Below are 22,523 nucleotides of genomic sequence, written 5' to 3'. Positions count from 1 at the left end.
GATATACAACTGTGTACCGGGGTGGGGTGGGGGTGGGGGGTTGGGGAGATAAAGCAGAAAAAAAAAAGATTGGCAACAGTTGTTAGCCCAGGTGCCAATCTTTAAGAAAAAAAGAAATTAAAAAAGTAGAGAGACTCTAGAGTCCGTCCAGTGTCTATTTCATGTTCTTTCCCTTTATCAATCATCTAGCTGATTGTGTCAGCAACATGGAACCAGGAAATCAGACAAGTATTTCAGAATTTTTACTCCTGGGATTTTCAGAAGACTCAGAGTATCAACTCATCCTATTTGGGCTATTTCTGTCTATGTTTGTGGTCACTGTGCTCGGGAACCTGCTCATCATCCTGGCCATCACCTCTGATTCCCACCTCCACACTCCTATGTACTTCTTCCTCTCTAACTTGTCCTCGGCTGATATCTGTTTTACTTCCACCACTGTCCCAAAGATGCTAGTGAACATTCAGACACGGAGCAAATCCATCACCTATGTAGGTTGCATCACCCAGATGTATTTTTTTATGGTTTTTGGAGGTATGGACACTTTTCTCCTCACTGTGATGGCCTATGACAGGTTTGTGGCCATCTGTCACCCATTGCACTACCCAGTTATCATGAACTCCCACCTATGTGGCCTGCTGGTTCTTGTGTCCTGGTTTGTCAGCTTGTCATACTCCCTGATCCAGAGTCTGTTGATGTTGCAACTGTCCTTCTGTGCCAATCACGTAATTCCACACTTTTACTGTGAACTTGCTCAGGCTCTCATGCTTGCCTGCTCAGACACACTTGTCAATCACATCATTTTATATATGGTAGCTGGCTTTCTTGGCATTGCTCCCTTCTCAGGCATTCTTTTCTCCTATACTCAAATTGTCTCCTCAATCCTGAGAATCCCATCAGCCAATGGGAAATATAAAGCATTTTCTACCTGTGCATCTCACCTGTCCACGGTTTCTTTATTCTATGGGACAGGCCTTGGTGTGTATCTCAGTTCTGACTCATCTTCCTGGAGGGGCATGATTGCCTCAGTGATGTACACCGTGGTCACTCCAATGCTGAACCCCTTCATCTACAGCCTGCGGAACAGAGACATCAAGAGGGCTCTACAAAAAGTTCTCAGGAGAACACTCTATGTTCAGTGATGAGAACACCCATCCTCGGATTTTGAACTGACAGTGGCTGCAGCAGTTAGCTAAAGAAATTCTGCCTCTTAATCACACAGGATTTTGCTCCTCACCCACCTCCATATGTGATTTTGGTCAGAATTGCCCTGTGAGTACTCTTTATAAACCTCTTAATGTGACTTCTCTGTTATTCTCAGTTCTGCCCTCCTCTGTCCTTTTACTTATCCATTACTACACCTCAGCTTCGATTTCCAGCACTGCAGGTTGATTCTAGCCACATCAAGTACTGACTCAGAATAGTTGAATAAGAATTATGAAATATTGCATTCTATCAATAAGCATAGCTAGTTCTTATCAAATTCATTTGACAATATTTACTGAGAACTTTTAATGTGCCAGGATGTTGTAGTTGTTATGCAATACAGCAGTGAAGGAAGGAAAAAAACAACAGACAAAAATTGTTGCCCTCACAGAGCTTAAATCCTGGAGCTCAGAGTTCATCAGATCACATTATATGTCCAAACAGAAAATGCACTGATGGATAAATTATTTATTTGGTGATTAGTGAAGCTAAACTTTTCTCCATATGTTTGTTTAGTGCATTTCCAAAATAACATATGAAAATTTATCATGAGAGACAGAAAAACCACAGGGTCCAGAGTGTTGGAACTGATCTGGCTCTAAGAGGCTGTTCGGTCTAGTTGCTTCATTTTGCAAGTGAATTCACCAAGGCCCAAATGCAGAAGTCCAGACAATAACAAAGTCTGCCTGAAAAGGGCCATATCTTCAAGTATGGTGTCAGGAGAGAGCACTGGGTTACAGTTCAAGAGAGCAAGAATTGAATCACAGATTTGCTGCACTCTGGATATCTGAGGCTGAGCAGCTTCATATGATGCAGAACATGCGATGACCAGTGGATCTCTTGATAAGTGTTTATTTTCATATACTCTTCACCATAAAGAAACTGAGTAATGTGTTAAGTCTTTGGAAGATGGTATTTGACAAGTCACTGCAGGCAGGAAAGGCAAACATAAATGTATAATTATTCATGTTGGTAAAGATGAATCACTGTCCACTGTAGGGTGGAAGGAGTCTGATGAATCTTGCCACCAAGTTGAGTCCTTGCGGGAGATTACCATTTTGAAGAAGCTTATAATGGACTTCTAAGAGGGGCACCTATCTGCCCTTTAATTTCTAGGCTTTGAGTCTAAAAACAGGCTTGGCTTTGGAAACTGGGAGAAGATCATGATTTTCCATTGTGGAAGCTGGCATCTGACTTTTGCTGACTTGCTTTTGATATTTTTGGCCACCTAAGTCAAACATTAGTGTTGATGTCTGCTCATCCATGATCTGTCACCACCACTACAGAGCCCTGTAGGTCATGGACCATGGTTGCCATCCAGGATTTGTTGCTCAATCACCTACCTTGCCTCTCACAGTTAATGCTACCATTTGAGTTAAAAACTCAAGATACTTGTAAAACATAAAACTTCTGCTTTAGTATAGTGTCATATTCAAAAACTCAAGCATTTCAAAATTGGAAGAATGGTGGAAATGTTGGATATCCATTGACTAAGACTACCTTAACATTCCCCACAGTTTGACTAACGTTTAAATAGGTTTCTTCCTGACCATAGACCAATGACCTCTCTTTTCTTAGAGCATTTATTTTAGAAAACCTGTCATTACAAATTCTTTCTCCATCCCTTTGAAATGTAGATAAATCTTCTCTCAGCATCTTGTCAATTTTACTACCCAGGAATGTCTTTCTTAAAGACCTGAGGGGCCGTCCCTTTGAAATGTAATCAAGAAAGGTAGTGTCCGTATCTCTCAGCTTCTATGAGAGGGTAGGAGCCTCATATCAATAAGCAGGGATTATCAAACACAGATGGTCTAGTCATATCAACCAACCTCTCTCTAACATCTTCCAGTACTTTTCCATCAGCTCACCCCAACTTTGAAACTCCTCCCATCTTTTGTTTCAGCGGAGATAACTTCAATCTCTCTCTCCCTTATTTCAATAGCCTTGACTCCTACTGCAATAGTCTTGAATAAAGTCTTCTTACCTGTTTGAGTATGATTCAATTTTCCTTTGGTACAATCAGTGACTTTCTAGACTTCATAACAAATTTCTACCAAAGTATTGTTTCGGCATTGAAGTGGCCCAATGTCTTGCCTGTTTAAGCTGGTAATATCACATCTCACAAAAAGCTTCAGACTGGAAGAGCAGCAAAACTCATTTTCTTGATGCATCAGTTTAATTTGGAACAGAATAGCTGAGGCAGCCTGATAGAAAGACTGCCCTTCACAGTACTCAAAATGTGTGAGTTCACTCAAAAGTTAATGATAGTGAAAGAGGACCAGAGACTAACTTGATGGAGAGCACATTAGGAGAATTTAGATGGAGGGTCAGGGAAGGCATTATCAAATGCTAATATTTAGGAGAAAATTTGAGAAGGAAAGGGGAAGAAAATTCTAGGCAGAGAGAGAAATAAGTGTAGTGGTCTACAGGCTGAAAAGAACAAGGTCTGCTTGAAGAACTACGAGAAAAGCACTATGTCTAGACAAACGGTTCTCAAAATTACCATGAAATGGAATCACCTGGGGGCTTGCTAAACTACAGATAGCTGGGTTCCAGCCACAGATGTTCTGATTCAGGAAATCTGGGATGGGGCTTGAAAATTTGCATTTATAAGATCCCAGGTGATGCTGATGGTGCTGGTTCAAGGACCAGCGATGGAGCTAGAAAGGGATAGGAGAGACTAAATAACTTATTGACCCTGGCAAGGAGTTCAAATTTTATTCTAGGAGTAACAGAAGATGACTGGCATGTTTTAAGCGGAGAAATCATGCTTTGTTTGCACCTAAAATGTCAATTTGGCTGCCACATAAATGGGGAGAAACCGAATATTGAAAAAGCCACTTATGGGGCCAGCCCCGTGGCTGAGTGGTTAAGTCCGTGGCTGGAATTAGGGCAAAGGGGCCAAATGTTCACACCTCCACATCAAACAGTCATTGGATGTGGTCTGCTCCAAGAAGAAGTCATGACCTTGGTTAATGTGTCTCTCTGCAGCTGAGGCAGATCTCTATATGGGTTGATTGCTGAGAGCTGAGTAACACACCTAACATTTTGAGCAACATGTCTCTAATTCCTGACAGATAATTTTTATTGTGTTAAAATAACATAAAATTTACCATCTTAACCATTTCTAAGTGCATGGTTCTGTGGCATTAAGTACATTAACATTGTTGTGTAAACATCACCACCTTCATCTTCAGAACTCTTTTCATCTTGCAAAACTAAATCTCTGTCCCCATTAAACACTAACTTCCCACTTCCTCCCCCAGCCCCTGGCACCCGCCATTCTACTCTCTGTCTCTATGAATGTGACTCCTCTAGGAATCTCATATCCGTGGGATCATACGGTATTTTTCCTTTTGTCTGGCTATGTAACATGACCAGGGTTATGTTAGATGAAATGGGAAGGAGAATTATCAGAAAAACTTAGAATTGCCATTGCTCTGGTTGTCCTCTCCCACTTTCTTCTTGGAAATCATACATCCCAGTTTTCCTACAAAAGCTCTAGTTGATAAGTGTTTATTTACACTCAATATTAATAGTATCCCATTTCAATTAAAAATACTACCCTGTTTGGAGCAGGAAATTAAATAGTTGCCCTACTTGCTCAAGAATCTGATGGACATCATTAAGGAGAAAAATACTACAGATGTCTTGGTACTTAAGGTAGGCTTTAGATCCTCCTAACACATAGAAAATAAGTCAGGGGACAAGTATAGAAATAATAAATAATAAGAAAGAGAGAGGTATGATTATTTTGCAATGACAGAACAAGACTGTTCATCACCAAGAGTCCTGGATAATGCTTAAGGAAAGTGAGAAGGGTATACAGATGTACAATGAATACACCTGGAGGGGCTATGACTTAACTGGGGAGTCCAAAACAATCTTACAACTCCATTAGAGCTACACTAAGAGAAAAAATTTTGTAAAAAGAAAGCAGGGGAGCCATATGGATACATACATTTTATGTGACTGCTAATTCAGAATTTCTTTTTGCTCATGTTTGATTTTGCTGCTTTTTCCAGTCCTGTGAATCAAAAATAGGGCACAGGTATAGACATTAGGCTATACCAATGACAATCCTCCACAAGGCATTCCTGATGTGCCTGTTTCTCAGGCTGTAGCTGAAGGGGTTCAGCATGGGGGTGACCACAGTGTATATCACTGAGGCCACTGCATCCTTCCTTGGGGAAGATGAGACACTGGAACTGGGGTGCACCCTAAAGTCTATTCCATAAAATAAGCAAACAGCGGACAAGTGAGAGCCACAGGTGGAGAAGGCTTTGTGCATCCCACTTGATGATGAGACTCTCAGAACGGAGGAAATAATTTGAGTATAAGAGTAAAGGATCCCTGTGAGTGGAACACCACCAAAGATGGCAACAAGAAAACAGATCAATGTTATTGGTGGAGGTGTCAGAACAGGTTAGTTTGAGGAGCTGAGGAACATCAGAAAAAAACTGAAGAATTTCTGACTTTCTGTAGAAGCTAAGATGTGACAATATCAAGTAACACATATGGGAATTCAAAAGTCCCCAGGACCAACAAGCCAAAAAGGTGGAGGTTCACGACCGGCTAGTGCAGGGGTGACAAATGGCCACCAACCAGTCACAGGTTATCACAGCCTGGAGTAAATTGTCCAAACATCCAAAAAGAAAGAAAAAAAGACATTGGAGTTAGGCAGCCTGTGTAGGTGATGGATTTGCTGTGTGTTGGAGGTTCACCAGTGTCTTGGAGATGGTAATGGTGCTGAAACTGATGTCAGCCAAGGACAGACTGGACAGGAGGAAGTGCATAGGCACGAGGAGGTTAGAGGCAGAGCTGACAGTCAGGATGATGACCAGGTTCCCAAGCACAGTGACCAGGTACATGGTCAAAAACAGCCCAAAGAGAAGGGGCTGCAGTTTTGGATCATCTGAGTGGCCCAGGAGGAAGAATTTGAAACACCTGTTAAAACCTGTGGTTCCATGTAGATGGGACACCTTCTGAAAAAGAACAGAGTGTTGAATAAACAAAACAAGTATACAGGCACCCAGATAAATGTTAATATTTTGGATTCAAGAAATTTCACAACTAAAGTATTCACACTTGAGGACCTTACACGAAAGTACCTTCAGAGATATTTCTCAGTTGTGAACTCTCTTTAGACTTCGTTCCTTATTGATGTCTGTGATACCACACCCTCTCTATACACATCCACTTTAGAGCTACTGGGCCAAAGAATATTAGATAAGCAAAGACATTTTGAGATAATGAATCCATGACCACAGTAAAATATCTGCCCCAAACTTTTGAAAGAAAAATATGGAACAAGAAATATCCTTCTCTCTTTAAGAAAGAAAATGTAAATTAAATGATATTAAATTGTGCAGGGAAACTAGGCTGTTCTGTTGAGGAGCGTCTGCAAGAATTTTTTTTTAGGAAGATTAGCCCTGAGCTTACATCTGCTACCAATCCTCCTCTTTTTGCTAAGAAAGACTGGCCATGAGCTAACATCTGTGCCCATCTTCCTCTACTTTATATGTGGGACGCCTACCACAGCATGGCATGCCAAGCCGTGCCATGTCCACACCCAGGATCCGAACCGGCGAACCCCAGGCCATGAAAGTGGAATGCGTACACTTAACTGCTGTGTCACCGGGCCAGCCTCTGCAAGGCATTCTTGATGTCCCTGTTCCTCAGGTGGTAGATGAACAGGTTGAGCATAGGGATGCCTACAGTGTACATCCCTGAGGCCACCACATCCTTCTTGGGAGATTGTGAGACAGTTGAACTGAGGTACTATCCAGGGCCTGCTCCAGAAAATAAGTAAACAACTGACAGGTTTGAGCAACAGGTAGAGAAGGCTTTTTACCTCCCATTTGTTGATGGAACTCTCAAAATTGAGGAAATAATTCATATATAAAGTAAAGAGATCCATGAAACTGGAACGCCACCAAAGATAGCATCAATAAAATGCATTAATATTTTATTGGTGGAGGTATCATCACAGGCAAGCTTGAGGAGTTCAGGAGAGTCACAGAAGAAATGAGGGATTTCCACACTTATGCAAAAGGTAAGTTATGATATCATTAAGCAGTGCAGCTGGGAGTCCAAAAAGCTGATCAAAAAAGACACCTGAACCAGCAAGCTACAGAGGCAGGGGTTTGTGACAACCAGGTAGTGCAGGGGATAAGAAATAGCTGAAAACCAATTGTAGGCCATCAGAGTTAGAAGTACACTGTCCAAACATCCAAAAAGATCCAAAAAAGAAGATAACTGAATCAAGCATCCCACATAGGAGATGACTGTGCTGTGTGTTTGAATGTCCAAAATCATCTTTGGGACTGCAGTAGAAGTAAAACTGATGTCAGCCATGGATAGGATGGAGAGGAAGAAGTATGTGGGGGTGAGGAGGTGGGAGTCAGAGCTGAAGACCAGTATGATCAAAAGATTCCCCAGCATGATGACTAGGTACACAGGTAGGAACAGGCCAAAGATTAGAGGATGCAGTTCTGAATCATCTGAGAGCCCAAGAATCAGAAAATCCAAGAGACCTGTTAGATTCTGTGGTTCCACATAGCAGAGACACATTTTGGAAAGGAAATGAGAGATGATGTAAAGGAAACAAGTATACAGGTACCCATCATTTTGTCTGTATTTTGGATTCAAGCAGTTCATAAATGAAGTATTCATGCTTGAAGATCATATCCCTTTAGCAATATTTCTCAGTTGTGGCAAACACATTCTTCTCAGAACTCTTTTCTCTTTGGCTTTTGCTCCATTCACCTATTTCTATGTGTGTCCACTGTGGAAAGACTGAGCTAAAGAAATTAGCAGATATATTTAGAAATTTTAAAAATCCATAATCACACTAACATATTAGTTCCCTTCTTTGAAGGAAATGAAAGAAATAAGAAATATCCTCTCCCTTAAAGAAAAAATCTGTTTTAATTAAAGGACACAAGTAAGCACTCAAATGTAATTTATTTTATCCAGATGCAGGACAATTAATTTCCTTGACTGAGACTGTTTATGAACAATCTATAAGAACTATGCTGTAAAGTGTCTGACTCTATTTTTTGTGTGTGATGTTTGGCTGCTAACAGTTTTTGAACTGAACCTCTTTCTCTTCCAATTCCACCCAACATCTGGGCAAGCTGATAAAAAACCTTGTCCTCCAGTTATAAAATAAAAGTAATGGGAATATAATCTACAGTGTATTGACTATAGTTAATAATACTGTATTGCATATTTGAAAGTTGCTAAGAGAGTAGATCTTAAAAGTTCTCATCACAAGGAAAAAATGTTTGGAACTATTTATGGTGACACGTTGACCAGAGTTATTGTGGTAATCATTTCATAGCATATTTAAGTACTGAATCATTATGTTGTACACCTGAAACTAACATAATATTATATGTCAATTATATCGCAATAAAAAAAGAAAGCCTGTGTCTTCCCTCCATTGGCCACAGCGAGATATTCAAACCTTGCAGGCCCATACATATATGCAGGAACTCTCACTGTGAACCCACACCATGGCCACAATAAAAAACCCAAGTTAGCCACGTTTCTGGAACTCTTGAGTCATTTAACACCAGCTTAGAAGGCATGCTTTGCTCTCCTCAGTCAGGGAGATATTTATATGAGAAATAACACTTTTTATAGCTTGTCTTTGTTGCATTATCAGCCTAGACATCCAAGCCAAATTCTGAGTGCGAGTCCGTGTTATTTCTGAAGAGGGTCCACCACACTTAATGCAGTGAATGGGGCATTGAGACAATGGCCACTGCCCTCAGAGTTCTTTATTCCCTTGCTCTGGCTTGCTCCCTGGCTCTATGGACTGATAAGTATGCACTTTGAGCTACCACCTGCTAGAAGCTTGCACTTTGGACTGCGCTGCATTGTGCAGCCTTTGTTGAGTCCCTCAAATCCTCTCTTATAGATCTAACTTAGCTAATTTAGATATTTCAATAATTACATGGCGATTAAAAGCAAGAGTGTGGGATTGGATCCTTCCTTAATGTGGCCCTGGGTCTTGTGTCTCAGCCCTGACCTATTTGTATGTCTTAGAATAAAGCTGTAACTGATGCTATGGTCAGGGGAAAGACTCTTACCCTGATTGGTGGTGTGTTTCAGCCAGGCATTGGCCCTTGTGGGAACTCAGGGGAAAGAGTATACTCTACTCTTTATATCCTACGGAACACAGCATAGTCAATATGGCTAGAAATAGGTGAATTTGGTGGTTGCTCACAAAAGAGTGGTCATTAGGGGAGAGAGGGAAAGAACGAGAGAGAAAAAGGGAGAGAGGAGAAGGAGAAGGAGGAGAAAAAATAAGAAGAGGAGGAGGAGGTGGTGGAAAAGGAAGAAGAAGAGAAAGAAGAAGAAAAGGAGCCATTTTGCGTCATGCTGAGATCTGCACTCCCCAAAACAGACCAGAACCTTTAAATATTCTGCTGCTGCTGTTGCTCCATGCCTTTGTCCCAACAAAGATCCAGATCCTCATAGTTATAGGGAGAAACACCCATGGCACCACTGTAGCACAGTGAAAGGATTAATTCCAACCTGATTTAAGCACAGGGTACATCAACTCTATAAAACAACCATTATCGTGGAGGAGGTCCCTAATTATGAAGATATTGATTTGAAGCTCTCTGGAAAAAATAAATTTCTAAATATGAGCAGCATGGAGAGGACCTCTCTTGAAGTATATCCAGTGATAAAAGTAAATCGATAAAAAGAGAAAAAGAAGAGAAAGAAAGAAACCTGGATATAAGGAAGGAAACAAAAAACTGAAACAGAGATATACAATTTGATTCAGTTGGAAGCCCACAATTTACTAAAGGAATTTATAGAACAAAAAGTGAAAGGGCACCAATTAGTTTTTGCATCTCTTCAACATAGGTTCTGAATTAACTTTAATAACTGCTTAAATGCTCTGATCGGCAAACTTTCATGTCCTCAATCAATACTGGGTCTCAAATTACAGTAATAGCTGGGGATCCAACTAAATTTAAACAAGGTATCCTCTGTAACCTTAGGGAGGTTCTTGAACACAAAACAAGAGGATGAACACTATGCCTCACCTTCACCATTGGAACCATTGTCTTGCCTGAATTCCCTGTTGCTATAGCACCTATTGCCCTCAAAAATCCTATAGTGGACATGGGCATTGTGACTAAACCGAAATTAAGTCTTTGGCACTCTAGGAAAAACCTACCCAGTTTTTCACCTCCTCTTGTGTCTCCTTTATTTTTACACAGAATACTTCATTTCTGTTGACCAAATGTGGGGGGTTTTCCCAACACCAAGCAATTCTCCAGGACACCAGCTGAGTGTCGTACAATTTAATTCAATTCTAGCACTATCTGCCTGGAGTTTCAAAACCCATAAGACTGCTCTCACTCCGTTTCAGATGCTAATCATAAGTAGTATGTTCCCAGGTTACCCACAACTTTTGTTTGACTTGGCTATAAATTGGAGGTTTCCGTGACCTCCTTTTCAGGTTTGATTAATTTGCCACTCTGGAAAGAGCACTTGGAAGGAAATGACGAATCTCATTCATTGCTTTAGTCATACAGACCATCCCTGGAAGGGATGAAAGCCCAGGTAGGAAAGCCCTCAGTGTGTGGAAGCCATATTGACTATGCTGTGTTCCTGTGAATTAACAAAGGGTAATCAATAATTAACAGAGAACTTTTTATACATATATCTTTTGTTTTGGTTGCCTATGCTATGAAAACCAAAGTGTAGGTGCTGGGGAATCAGAAATGAATGAGACTCATTGATAATTCTGACTGGAGTGACCTGGAAAGAAAAAGGAAAGTTTGAGCAGATTGGTTGTTTTCTTATTTTATTTTAACATTTTGCTTAACCTTCTATTATAATTCACCAATATATTATAATTTCACCAATATACAAAATTGAGATATTTTACTTTATTTTTTTTCTAAATCTTCAAAGTGAAATATACTGACAGAACGTCTCAGTTTGGTCTAGTCACATTTCAAGGGGTCAATAGCCACATGAAACTAAATCGTATGGAAAGACATTGTCCTGTTCCCTGTGAATAGAGTCTTGCTGCTCAGATCCAAACCTGAGTTCACCCCTTTTTACCCAGGACCTGGTACAAATTAAGTAAAAATTCTGAACTCCTTTCCTCAACTGTAAAATAATGATAATGGGTGCACCAGTAGCTTGGGAGGTGATAATACAGATGAAAATTTAAAATCTACATAGCACATTGCTCAAAGCCTGTCACAGGAAACACTCAATAAAATTTCATGACCTTATGGCTTTTCTCCTCATCGCCACCATGATCATGATCATTTTGGAGAATGTAGGATATGTTTTTGAGAAGTCCAATTCATGTTCTGGTGTGGGCGATGCCTATGGAACCTAGAAATGGTGGTGGAGGAGAGCAGAATTCTAAATGAGAGTTTTGAAATCCCCAACAGAAAAAAACCCATAAATTTCATTGGCCTCTGAGCTGAAACATTGCATATTGATATCCTCTCATCTGGCTATCTCAATTGTTTTGTGTGTCTTGATAATGAGGAAACAAGATCCTCCATAGTCCCTCCCCCGTCCACAATCTCCCTGGGTACTCACTGGTCCATGCTGTATCTCTGCTGAGTCATAAGCTAGGAGTTTGGATCCACTTCCTTCTCCTGCCTGGTGAATGATGAGGACTGAGGCTCTGTCCCTAGGACTGGCAGGAAGACAGGCTCAGGCATGGACCCCCTGATGGAGATGATGACTCTGGGTGGAGGAGATTCAAGTATGAAGATAACTGGGATAAGCACATTGGAAGGCTGGAGGCACTGGCTAATTATTCACTCATATATGGCCTTGAGAGCTCAGTGCACAGAGATCGTAATTAGTGAAATCAGTCCATGTTATACTAAACTCTGAGGACTTCCTAATATTAGCAGAAAAAGAAAAGGAGAAACCTGAATATATTTAGAAGAGTCTGGGCCCTTCTTCTTCTCAAAAGAAAGCTCATTTGTACACTTCATTTCTGAATTCCAATTTCAAAAATATTAACATAAAGAGCAGACTCTTTTTTTCAATTTAATTTACGACTTTTTGACTTTGACAACTTCAAATTCATTGTGTTAATCATTAAATTATGGAGAATTTATTCTTCTATAATAAGAATTTGAAACTATTTCCATTTTCTCAGTTAAGATTTCTGTCTCTAAGAGAAATATTCCCTTTCTTAGGGTTTTTTTGCTTATTTAAATGACAGCCTAAGTTCTTTCTTTTTTTCTTTTTTTAAAGATTGGCACCTGAGCTAACATCTGTTGCCAATTTTTTTCCCTTCTTCTTCTCCCCAAAGCCTCCCAGTACATAGTTGTATATTCTAGTTGCAGGTCCTTCTGGTTGCATGATGAGGGATGCTGCCTCAGCATGGCTTGATGAGCAGTGCTTGGTCCATGCCCAGGATCTGAACCAGCAGAACCCTGGGCTACCAAAGCAGAGCATGTGAACTTAACCACTCAGCCATGGGGCCAGCCCCAACAGTATAAGTTCTAATTTTTCTCCTTCACTGATATATGTTCATATACTAGAAAACTATTGACTTCTATGCATTTATTTATAGCTTTCTACTTGTCTTAAATAAATCAGTATATATAACAAGACTGTAATCAATGTGTCAGCTAGGACTGCAGTGCCCTCAAGATTCACCTGGGAAAAAAAACTGTTTTGAAGCTCCTTCTCATAGGTTTTGGAAGGATGCAGTTCCTTGTGGACTGTTTGCAAGAGGTCTTCCTCAGTTCTCCATTACACGGGCTTCTTACTGGGGAAGTTCACACATGGAAGGTGGCTTCCATTAGAACAAACAGACATATGACAGAGAAACGAGGGCCAGGGAGATGAAAGCCAGAGTTTTTTGTACCCTAATGTCAGAAGTGATATCTCATCAGTTTTGCCATGTTGTGTTGGTTGGAAGCAAGTCATTAGGCCCAAGACACATTCAAGGAAATTGTTCTCCACAATGGCATGAACAATGAAAGTGGAAGTTGTTGGGAGCATGTTAGTATCTGCCCACCATGCAGGCTTCACCCTCTATCAGGATGCTGCTCTATAACAACCACAAGACTCTGGGGATGACTCTCTGCTTCCCGAGATAGTCCACATCCATAATACCACAATGCTCTCAGCAAAGTTTCCTTGCAGAAGAACTGGTACATGGGTAGAAATTGCCTTTGATTTGGTATTTCTGTAGGATCCACAATCTTTCTTCAGGATATGCAGTCAGAAGAAGCCAACATGGTTTCTTTTAGATTACCAGGGTCCTTCCATTGATATGACACCAAGCTGCAGCCATTCTGTGCCCCAGTTCAGCAAATGTCCTGTGGCTTCTGAATTCTACTCATCGAGAATAGCTCATTTGCTCCAGAATGCATTTTGATTAGATTACTTTGTGTTCACAGATCTTAAAGTTTAAATAAAAGTGCATTTGGCCTGTCTGTTTTGTTCTAGTTTATAAAGTGAGTTATATGGAAATGATGGTCCTTTACAACCTTCTACATCCTACCATTTGGTCCTCCTGGCACAGTGGTCTCTGGATAAGGAATTCAGATATTGGTTTGTCATTAACTGATATTAAGAAAACTTGACAAAACCAAGATAGTGAAGTAGGAGTACCCAGCGTCTGTCCCCCTGAAAAAGATCAACAATTAGACAGCTATCCATGAACAAACACAGTTCTGGGATAGCTCAGGAGTCTACTTAAGAATTTTCAGCCACATAGTGCAACAAAACACCCAAGAATAAACACACAAAAGGGAAGGAAGAACAGCTTCAACTTACCCTCATCATCCCATCCCCCAGCCCAGCACTGGTCAGCACCAAAAGGAAACTCCCCAGCTGGCAAGAGATCCTCTCACTGCGAAAGAGATTGTGGGGTGGATAAGCAGCTTCCCCACCCTTTCAGTGCCCTGCACAAAGGACCTGCCTTAGTTTCACCCCACCCAGAGAATGGCAAGGCTTAGACATATAGACACAGATAGAAACAGGGAAGAAGAGCAGGACCACAAATATTAGCATGAGTGGGTATGGCACTTGCATAAAAATAGACAGAGAGTTCAATGGTACAGAATTGAGAGCTCAGAAATAAACCTCTGTATATACACTCAACTAATATTTGACAAGGGAACCAATAACACTCAATGGGGAAAGGATATTCTCTTCAATAAATGGTGCTGGGAAAACTGGATAACCACATGCCGAAGAATAAAATTGGTCCCTTATCTCACACTGCTCACAAAAATGAACTGAAAATGATTTAAAGACTTAAACACAAGACAGGAAACCATAAAACTCCCAGAAGAAAACATTGGGAAAAATTCCTTGACATCGGTCTGCAAGTGATTTCCTGGATACAACACCAAAAGCACAAGCAACAAAAGCAAAAATAATGAAGTGAAGCTATACCAAACTAAAAATCCTCTGCATAGCCAAAGAAACAGTCAACAAAATGAAAAAGCAACCTACAGAATGGGAGAACATATTCAAAATCATGTATCCGATAAGGGGTTAATATTCAAAATATATAAAGGTTTCACACAACTCAGTAGCAAAAAAATAAACAGCCCATTAAAAAATGGGCAGAGGAACTGAATAGAAAGTTTTCCAAAATCTAACACATGGGCAACAGGTACATGGAAGATTCTCAACATCATTCATGATCAAGGAAATGCAAATCATATCCACAATGAGATATCAATTCACACCTGTTAGGATGGCTATCTTCAAAAAATGACATGATTAATGTTGGTGAGAATGTGGAGAAAAGGGAACACTTGTGCACTGTTGGTGGGAATGTAAATTGGTGCAGCCACTATGGAAAAAAGTATGTGGGTGCCTGAAAAATTAAAAATAGAACTACCACATGATCCAGCAACCCTACTACTGTGCATATATCCAAAGGAGATGAAATGAGGACTCTGAAGAGATATCTGCATTCCCATGTTCATTGCAGCTTTATTCACAATACCAAGATATGAAACAACGCAAGTGCCTGTAAACATATAAATGGATAAAGAAGATGTGCTGTGTATATATACAATGGAATATTACTCAGCCACGAGAAAGAAGCAAATCCTGCCATTTGTGATTACATCAGTGGAATTTGAGGGCATTAAGCTAAGTGAAATAAGTCAGACAGGGAAAGGTAAATACTGCATATCTCTTATATGTGTAATCTAAAAAAAACAGACTCACAGAAACAGAGAGTAGAATGACGGCTACTAGACAATTGTGGTGGGGAAATGGGGAGATGTTAGTCAAGGGTACAATCTTCCAGTTATAAGATGAATCAGTTCTTGGGATCTATTGTACAGCATGGTGATTGTAGTTAACAACACTGTATTATATACTTGAAAGTTGCTAAGAGAGTAGATCTTAAATGTTGTCACCATGAAAAAGAAATGGTTGTTATGTGACATGATGGACAAGTTAGCTAACTCTATGTTGGTAATCAGTTCTCAATGTTTAAGTGCATCAGATCAATACATTGCATGTCTTAAAATTACACAATGTTATATGTCAATCATATCTCAGTAAAATTGAAAAAAGTAACACATCAACCTTAGGGTAGATGATGATGAAAACAATAATCATATTTATTTAGTTCTTACCATGTGTTTATTATCTGTTTAATCCTAGAGTACTCTCAGCTAAATAGCATTAAAAATGAAGCATTAGAGGCCATGAGAGTTAAAAAAATATATTCCAAAGTACTCAGCTAATAAATTAGAGGAGCTGATGTTGTAAATCTAATTTCAGCCTACAAAGCCCATATGCTTAAACTGTCCACTGGCCTGTTAATTATTGATTAGGACAGTTTGCCCTTATTGACCCACTACTATATACTAAATAGTGTTCTATTCAGTCCATTTGATTGCATCTTCTTAACCAAGCTCAGTTAACTGCTCTTGTTTTCATGACTCTACAGATAAGGCATTTGAACAGAAATGTTATGTATCATACTCAAAGTCACACAGTTTGTAACATCAGGTTACTTATGAATTACTGGAATGCTTATTTAAATTAACTTCTTTAATGTTATAATAGGATTTGCTGTTTGATGGGAAACTACTGTTTGACTGCTCCATGACACAATTGTATATAATTGTTGCACAACTTTGAAAGATAAACACTATTGCACTTTAATTTCCTGCTGAGGATTTTGAGGCTCAGAAAGGAACACTGAGTTGCCAAAGGTTTCAAATTTTTGAGCCAGTATCTGGGTAGTGGAGTGACTTCGTATCTCACATTCTTTCTATTATCTGTGTTTCATATTCTATTTAAGTATTGTCACACCATGTTTAGTGTTATCAGACCATTAACACTCTTATAGATCTAAATCTAGAGAAAACACAACGTGCTACACTAAGGGAAGTCTACAATTTGACATCAAAAGGCAAGATAAGTTCCCACTTTTCAAGGTCCTTTGATTATCATATAGGCTTGCAGAAGTGGATACGCAAATATAGAAATGTAGTAATTGTATTGGGTGATATCTTCCCACACACTACTATGGCTTAATCATCTATCAAGTTCATTCCTTTCTCCAACATCAAAGTTGCTTATCAATGTAGTTGGTAGGTGATTTACCTTAGAGGTAAAAGGCAGAGTAAATTCAACTAGTTCTTGGACAGGTTTTCAGAGGACCAAGATTACTACCCAAAAACTATGGGTGACATCTCTAAGGAAAGAGGGTTACTCATTTTGAAGAACACAAATGGACCCCAAAGACTGAATTATCATGAAAGAAGTGAGGGAAGTATGGTAACAAGGTGAAACCCTAACCAGGCTGCTACTAGAGAAAGGAAAGAGTTCATGTTTGCTGACAATATGGACCTTTGCTGCATGGAGTAAAGTAAAAGAAGATAAAGTTCAATTCATTTATGATGAAATTTGTGGTTTAATAATCTTCAGATACCAATAGAGCCACACATCAACTAGCAATGTCATACTAGTACTTCAACCTCAGTTGTACACTCTTAACAAAGATATATATTTTAAACCACTTTTATATTATGAGCACATTTTCAATGTTCTAATTGCATGCAATTCATAATATACCTTTTACCCCATACTATGATTTATCATTCATGAGTCAGTCATGAAAAATAAAACCAAGCTAATTATTTCAATGAATTTAATTGAGTATAGGAAGTTGGTTAAATAGATACTGCAGGACAAAGGCAAAAAGAGAACAATGTGGTGCCAGATGGAAGCCAATAAATACCAAGGGCTTATGGGTATTAGACGTGTAATTAACTTTATAGTGTGTTGAAATTAACAGGCCATTATTAAACGTATGTAACAGGAAAGCCAGATGGAAAATAGAGCAGTGATTTTAAGACACCTACCTTAGCACCATAAGATAATATAGAAGGGTGAGTTTGAAATAGAGAAATAATACCTTAATAATGAGCACAAGTGAAATCTTACAGTGTGGAAGTATAGTGTATTTGATGAAAATCAGATTACTGGAGTTAGAATAAGCTCTCTTATAACTTGCCCCTTTGAGCTTCACCACTTTAGGAACTCACAACTGAACCATCTTGGATGCTTTTAAAAATCTTCATACCTAGATGCATACTAGACCAATTAAATCAGAATTTCTGGTGATGAGACCCAGTCATCAATATTTATAAAACTCCCCAGGGGATTCCTATAAAATCCATGTTTGAGGACCAATGAATTGCATCCCCAGACATCTCCTGAATAAACAGATTTCACGGATTCAAAATTTGTATGGAAAAATGCACAGGAAACATGGAAAAGGATGTAAAATTTAAGTATGCGACAAGAGACATGTGCATTTCATCTGATACCAGGGTCACTGAGGAAAATATCTCATGCATTCATTATGTACAAAGGATCACAGAACAGTCCCCTAGTCCAATGAAGGGCAAATCAAAGGAAGTAACATTCATATATGAAACATGGAGAGGAATGAAAACCATGATACTGAAAAAAATAATATGACCAAGGAACAAGTATTGGCTGGTCTACATGTTTGGTTTTGCGGATTTTTCCAACCCACACTCCAGAAAGGACTGCATACATACTGAGATTAGATTAGTCTGCTGTAGAGTCTCCACAGGGTACTCTTGATGTCCCTGTTCCTCAGGCTGTAAATGAAGGGATTCAGCATGGGAGTGATTATGGTATACATGATTGAGGTCACCACATCCTTCCAGGGAGAAGGTGACAATGAAGATCCAAAGTAAACCCCAAGGCCTGTTCCATAAAATAAGCAAACAACTGAAAGGTGAGAGCCACAGGTGGAGAAAGCTTTATATTTCCCAGCTATTGATGGAACTCCCAGAATAGAGGAAATAATTTTATAGTAAGAGAAAAGGATCCCTGAGAAAGGGAGAAAACCAAAAATGGCACCAACAAAAGACATGACTATGTTATTGGTGAAGGTGTCAGAAGAGGCAAGGTTGAAGAGTTGAGAAGGGTCACAGAAGAAATTAGAAATTTCCACATTCTCGAAGCAGGTAAGTAGTAATACAATCAAATTGTGCATCTGGGAGTCCAAAAGGCTAATTAAAAAAGATGCCAAAACTAAGAAGCCACAGAGACGTGGGTTCATAATGACTGAGTAGTGCAGAGGGTGACAGATGGCCACAAACCGGTCATAGGCCATTGCAGTCAGAAGTATACCATCCATACATCCAAAAAGGATAAAAAAAGGACATCTGTGTCAGGCAGCCCACGTAGGAGATGACTCTGCTGTGAGTTTGGATGTTCACAATCATCTTTGGGACAGTAGTGGAGATGAAACCAATGTCAACCAAAGACAGATTGGAGAGGAAGAGGTACATGGGGGTGTGGAGGTGGGAGTCAGAGCTGATGGTCAGAATGATGAGCAGGTTCCCCAAGATGGTGACCAGGTATATGGACAGGAACATCCCAAAGAGCAAAGGCTGCAGTTCTGGATCATCTGAGAGGCCCATGAGGAAGAATTCTGAAACACTTGTTAGATTCTGTGGTTCTATGTAGCTTGGACACCTTTTGAAAAAGAAAAGAGTGATGGAAAAAAGAAAACAGTAAATGGACACCCAGCACTGTGTCCCTATTTTGGATTCAAGCAATTCACTTGTAAGGTCAAACATCCCAGTACTTGAAGCGATATTCCTTACTGCCTCAAATTCAATTTTTTTAGAACGGTTTCTTCATTGATTTCTGAGTTATTCATCTCTTTCTATACGCACTTACTTTAGAGAAACTCAACTGAAGAGAACTAGAGGAGCAAGAACATTAGAGATAATAAACTCATGATCACAGGGTGGAAATTAAAAATGAACGTAAATTGAAGTAGGAAGGCCTATAAGGGGAGCTCTCATGCCCTACACACATGGGCAATTAAATCAAACAGGAAGAGAGTTAAGCTTGCATCTTGCACAGGAAGAGAAATTGCTTTACTACTAAAGATTTCTCTCCCCACCTGGCAACAAACCAACCAAGGAGAAATGTCACAGCTCAGCCAGTGAGGAGCTGTTGTCATGCTAGATTGTTATTTTCCCCTAATAGGCTCTCATTTACATCTGCCCCTCCCTACTCCCCCTTTGACTCTATAAATGCAGCTCACACTTTTCTTTCCCCAGATTTGCCCATGGTTCACCATATCATGTACATCCTGGGTTGCACTATTTTTGGCTATTCTTGAATAAACTCATTTTGAGGGTAAAATAACAGTTGAATTTGCTTTTTTAAGTTCACAACAGTAAAATACAGCCTACTTCTTTGAGAAAAATATAGAATAAGAAATACCCTTCCCCTTTTGAGAAAAAAAAATCATTTGAATTTAAAGAAATTAAGAAGTAGTTAAATATACCTTATTTTATTCAAATACAATGCTAGATATTCTTCGTTTCGAATATTTATAAAAACACTCTATGAAAGGCCAGACCGCATAATCTGGATTCTAAATTAAAGTTGAATGTTTTTAAAGAGAAAACACTTTTATATGATAGTTATTTTCATGAGTTTTATCATTCTTAGTTTTCTGTCTCCCCTCCTTCATGGAAATAAGTGATTACTTAAATATGACACTGGCTTTTGAAAGTCATTTCTTATATAATTCCTATCTTTGGCTTTGATGTACTTCAAATATTTGTAAATATAGTTTATCTAAGTGCACATAATCATAAGCATTTATGACTATGAAGATGGTGGTAGTGTACAGAGCATCTGTCAATGATTAAACAATAATGAAATTTAAGAAACCAAATTTTTAAAAAAATTTTATACAGATTTATTTGTGTCAGCTCCATACAATCTCAGTAAAAGGTTTGGTGTGTGAAACCACTCTGTTTTTTTTGGACTCCATTCTGTAGTGGCCTGATAATACTGCTTCATTGTTTTTTTTTCCTTTTTTTTTCCAGCTTAATGGAGGTATGATTGACAAAAATTGTATACATTTAGGTTATACAACATGCAGGTTTTTTTAAGGTGTACAATGTGATGATTTAATATAGATATTAAATGATTACCACAACCAAATTAATTAACACATCCATCACCTCACATACTTGCCTTTTTCTTGATGTGTGGTGAGAATACTTGAGATCTACTCTCTTAGTGGATTTCAACTATTAGATACAGTATAATTAACTATAGTCACCATGCTGTGCATTAGATCTCCAGAACTTATTCATCTTCTAACTGGAAGTTTGTACCCATTGACCAACATCTCCCAATTTCTCCCACCCCTCGGGCCCTGACAGGCACAGTTTTAATCCCTGGTTGGATGACTTTAATTTTCTTAGATTCCACATATAAGTGAGATCATACAGAATTTGTCGTGCTATCTCTGAAGTATTTTCATAAGCATAATTTCCTTCAGGTCCATCCATGTTGTCATGAATGGTAGGATTTCTTTTTTTATGCTGAATAATATTCCAGTGCATATGTGTTTGTGTCTGTATCACATTTTCTTTATCAATTTATCTTAGAACAGACACACTTTACTATCTTTGCAAAGATATCTTGCATATCTGTGCTAATGTGAATAATACTGCAATGAACACAGGTGTGCAGATATCTCTTCTAGAGACTAATTTCATTTCCTTTGGACATATTCCCAGAGGTTGGATTGCTGGATCATATGATAATTCCATTTTAATTAGCAGTAGTTTTTAACTTTTTGAGGAACCTCCATATTGTTTTCCATTATAGCTATACCAGTATTCACTCTGACCAGCAGTGTGCCAGGATTCCCTTCTCTCCACAAAATCACCAACATTTATTGTCTTTTGTTTTTTGATCATAGCCATTTAACAAGTGTGAGGCAATATGACATTGTGATTTTGATTCTCATTTCCCTGATTGTTAGTGAAGTTGAGTACCTTTTCAAATACTTGTTGGTCTTGTCTTTCTGATCATAAGCCCTCTTTTTTACAGTTGAGGAGTTTAGCACTAGGGGAAGTCCCATGGTCAGGTTTAAGGCCCAGCTTTCTTAGGTCAAGTTAGTAGATTTTGATGTTAATTTTTCGTGATACAGGGATTGCAATTCTATAAATTCAGCTAGCTGAAAGTAATTCAGGTTTATTATTTTGGCAGATCACACAACGATTTAATTGAGAACAAATGAAAAATAAAAAAAATATATATATAAATGTTCCTAGATAGTTTCCTCATCTGTAAAATTGGGATAATAGTTGAACCTACCATATGGGAATATTGTAAGGAAGAAATCATTTAAATTGCTTAGAGCAGTGGTTCTCAATTCCAGTTGATTGATATGCTTACTTGTGGTTATTTTAAAATATACAGATACACTGGCCTTAGCCTAGAACCAATTAACTCAAATTCTCTACATGTGAGGTTCTTGGTCATCTTAATGTGCAGCTTGGGCTGAAGAACACTGCGTTAGAATATTGCTCAACATTTAGAAATGCTCCATTAATATTACCTATCATTGCTATCATCAGTACCTACCACAAATATTAAGATATAAACATTTAATAATACTTGCTTCAGGTCTCATATTTTATAGAGATTTGAAACGTGACTGATAATATTTGACGTTTCTTGGTATCTTGGCTCAATCATGTTCCTCTGCAAACCTGTCCTCCAAAGGCAACCAGTGTCATGAATTTGATGGGTAATTATCTTGTCAATGTTTCCTTAATGTCAATATTGATTTATGTATCCATAATCAGTTTTCTTAAAAGGTTACCCAAACAGTGGACTACACATGTTGCTGCCGAAATGTACTTGTTTATGACAACATGGTGTGTAAGTCTCTTTGTGAAGTACATACAACTACTTCAAACGTTTTACTGATGCACACATTACGTGAG

The 22,523-nt window shown here is 38.9% G+C and overlaps 1 protein-coding gene and 2 pseudogenes across 1 annotated transcript; 1 reads left to right on the top strand and 2 right to left on the bottom strand.

The window, feature by feature from the left end:
- Positions 1 to 206: 206 nt before the first annotated feature.
- LOC124252474 (olfactory receptor 7A5-like) lies at positions 207 to 1,139 on the top strand. The gene has a single exon (XM_046686022.1). The coding sequence runs from the start codon at positions 207 to 209 to the stop codon at positions 1,137 to 1,139; it is 933 nt and encodes a 310-aa protein (XP_046541978.1).
- A 5,698-nt stretch (positions 1,140 to 6,837) lies between these two features.
- On the bottom strand, positions 6,838 to 7,878 carry LOC124225657 (putative gustatory receptor clone PTE01; annotated as a pseudogene).
- A 10,405-nt stretch (positions 7,879 to 18,283) lies between these two features.
- On the bottom strand, positions 18,284 to 19,271 carry LOC124225098 (olfactory receptor 7E24-like; annotated as a pseudogene).
- Between the last annotated feature and the right edge of the window lie 3,252 nt (positions 19,272 to 22,523).

The sequence above is a fragment of the Equus quagga genome, chromosome 14 (genome assembly GCF_021613505.1).
Source record: "Equus quagga isolate Etosha38 chromosome 14, UCLA_HA_Equagga_1.0, whole genome shotgun sequence".
In the NCBI taxonomy this organism is placed as follows: Eukaryota; Metazoa; Chordata; class Mammalia; order Perissodactyla; family Equidae; genus Equus; species Equus quagga.
Note: the sequence above shows the minus strand (reverse complement) of the source record. Positions and strands in the feature narration are given on the sequence as shown.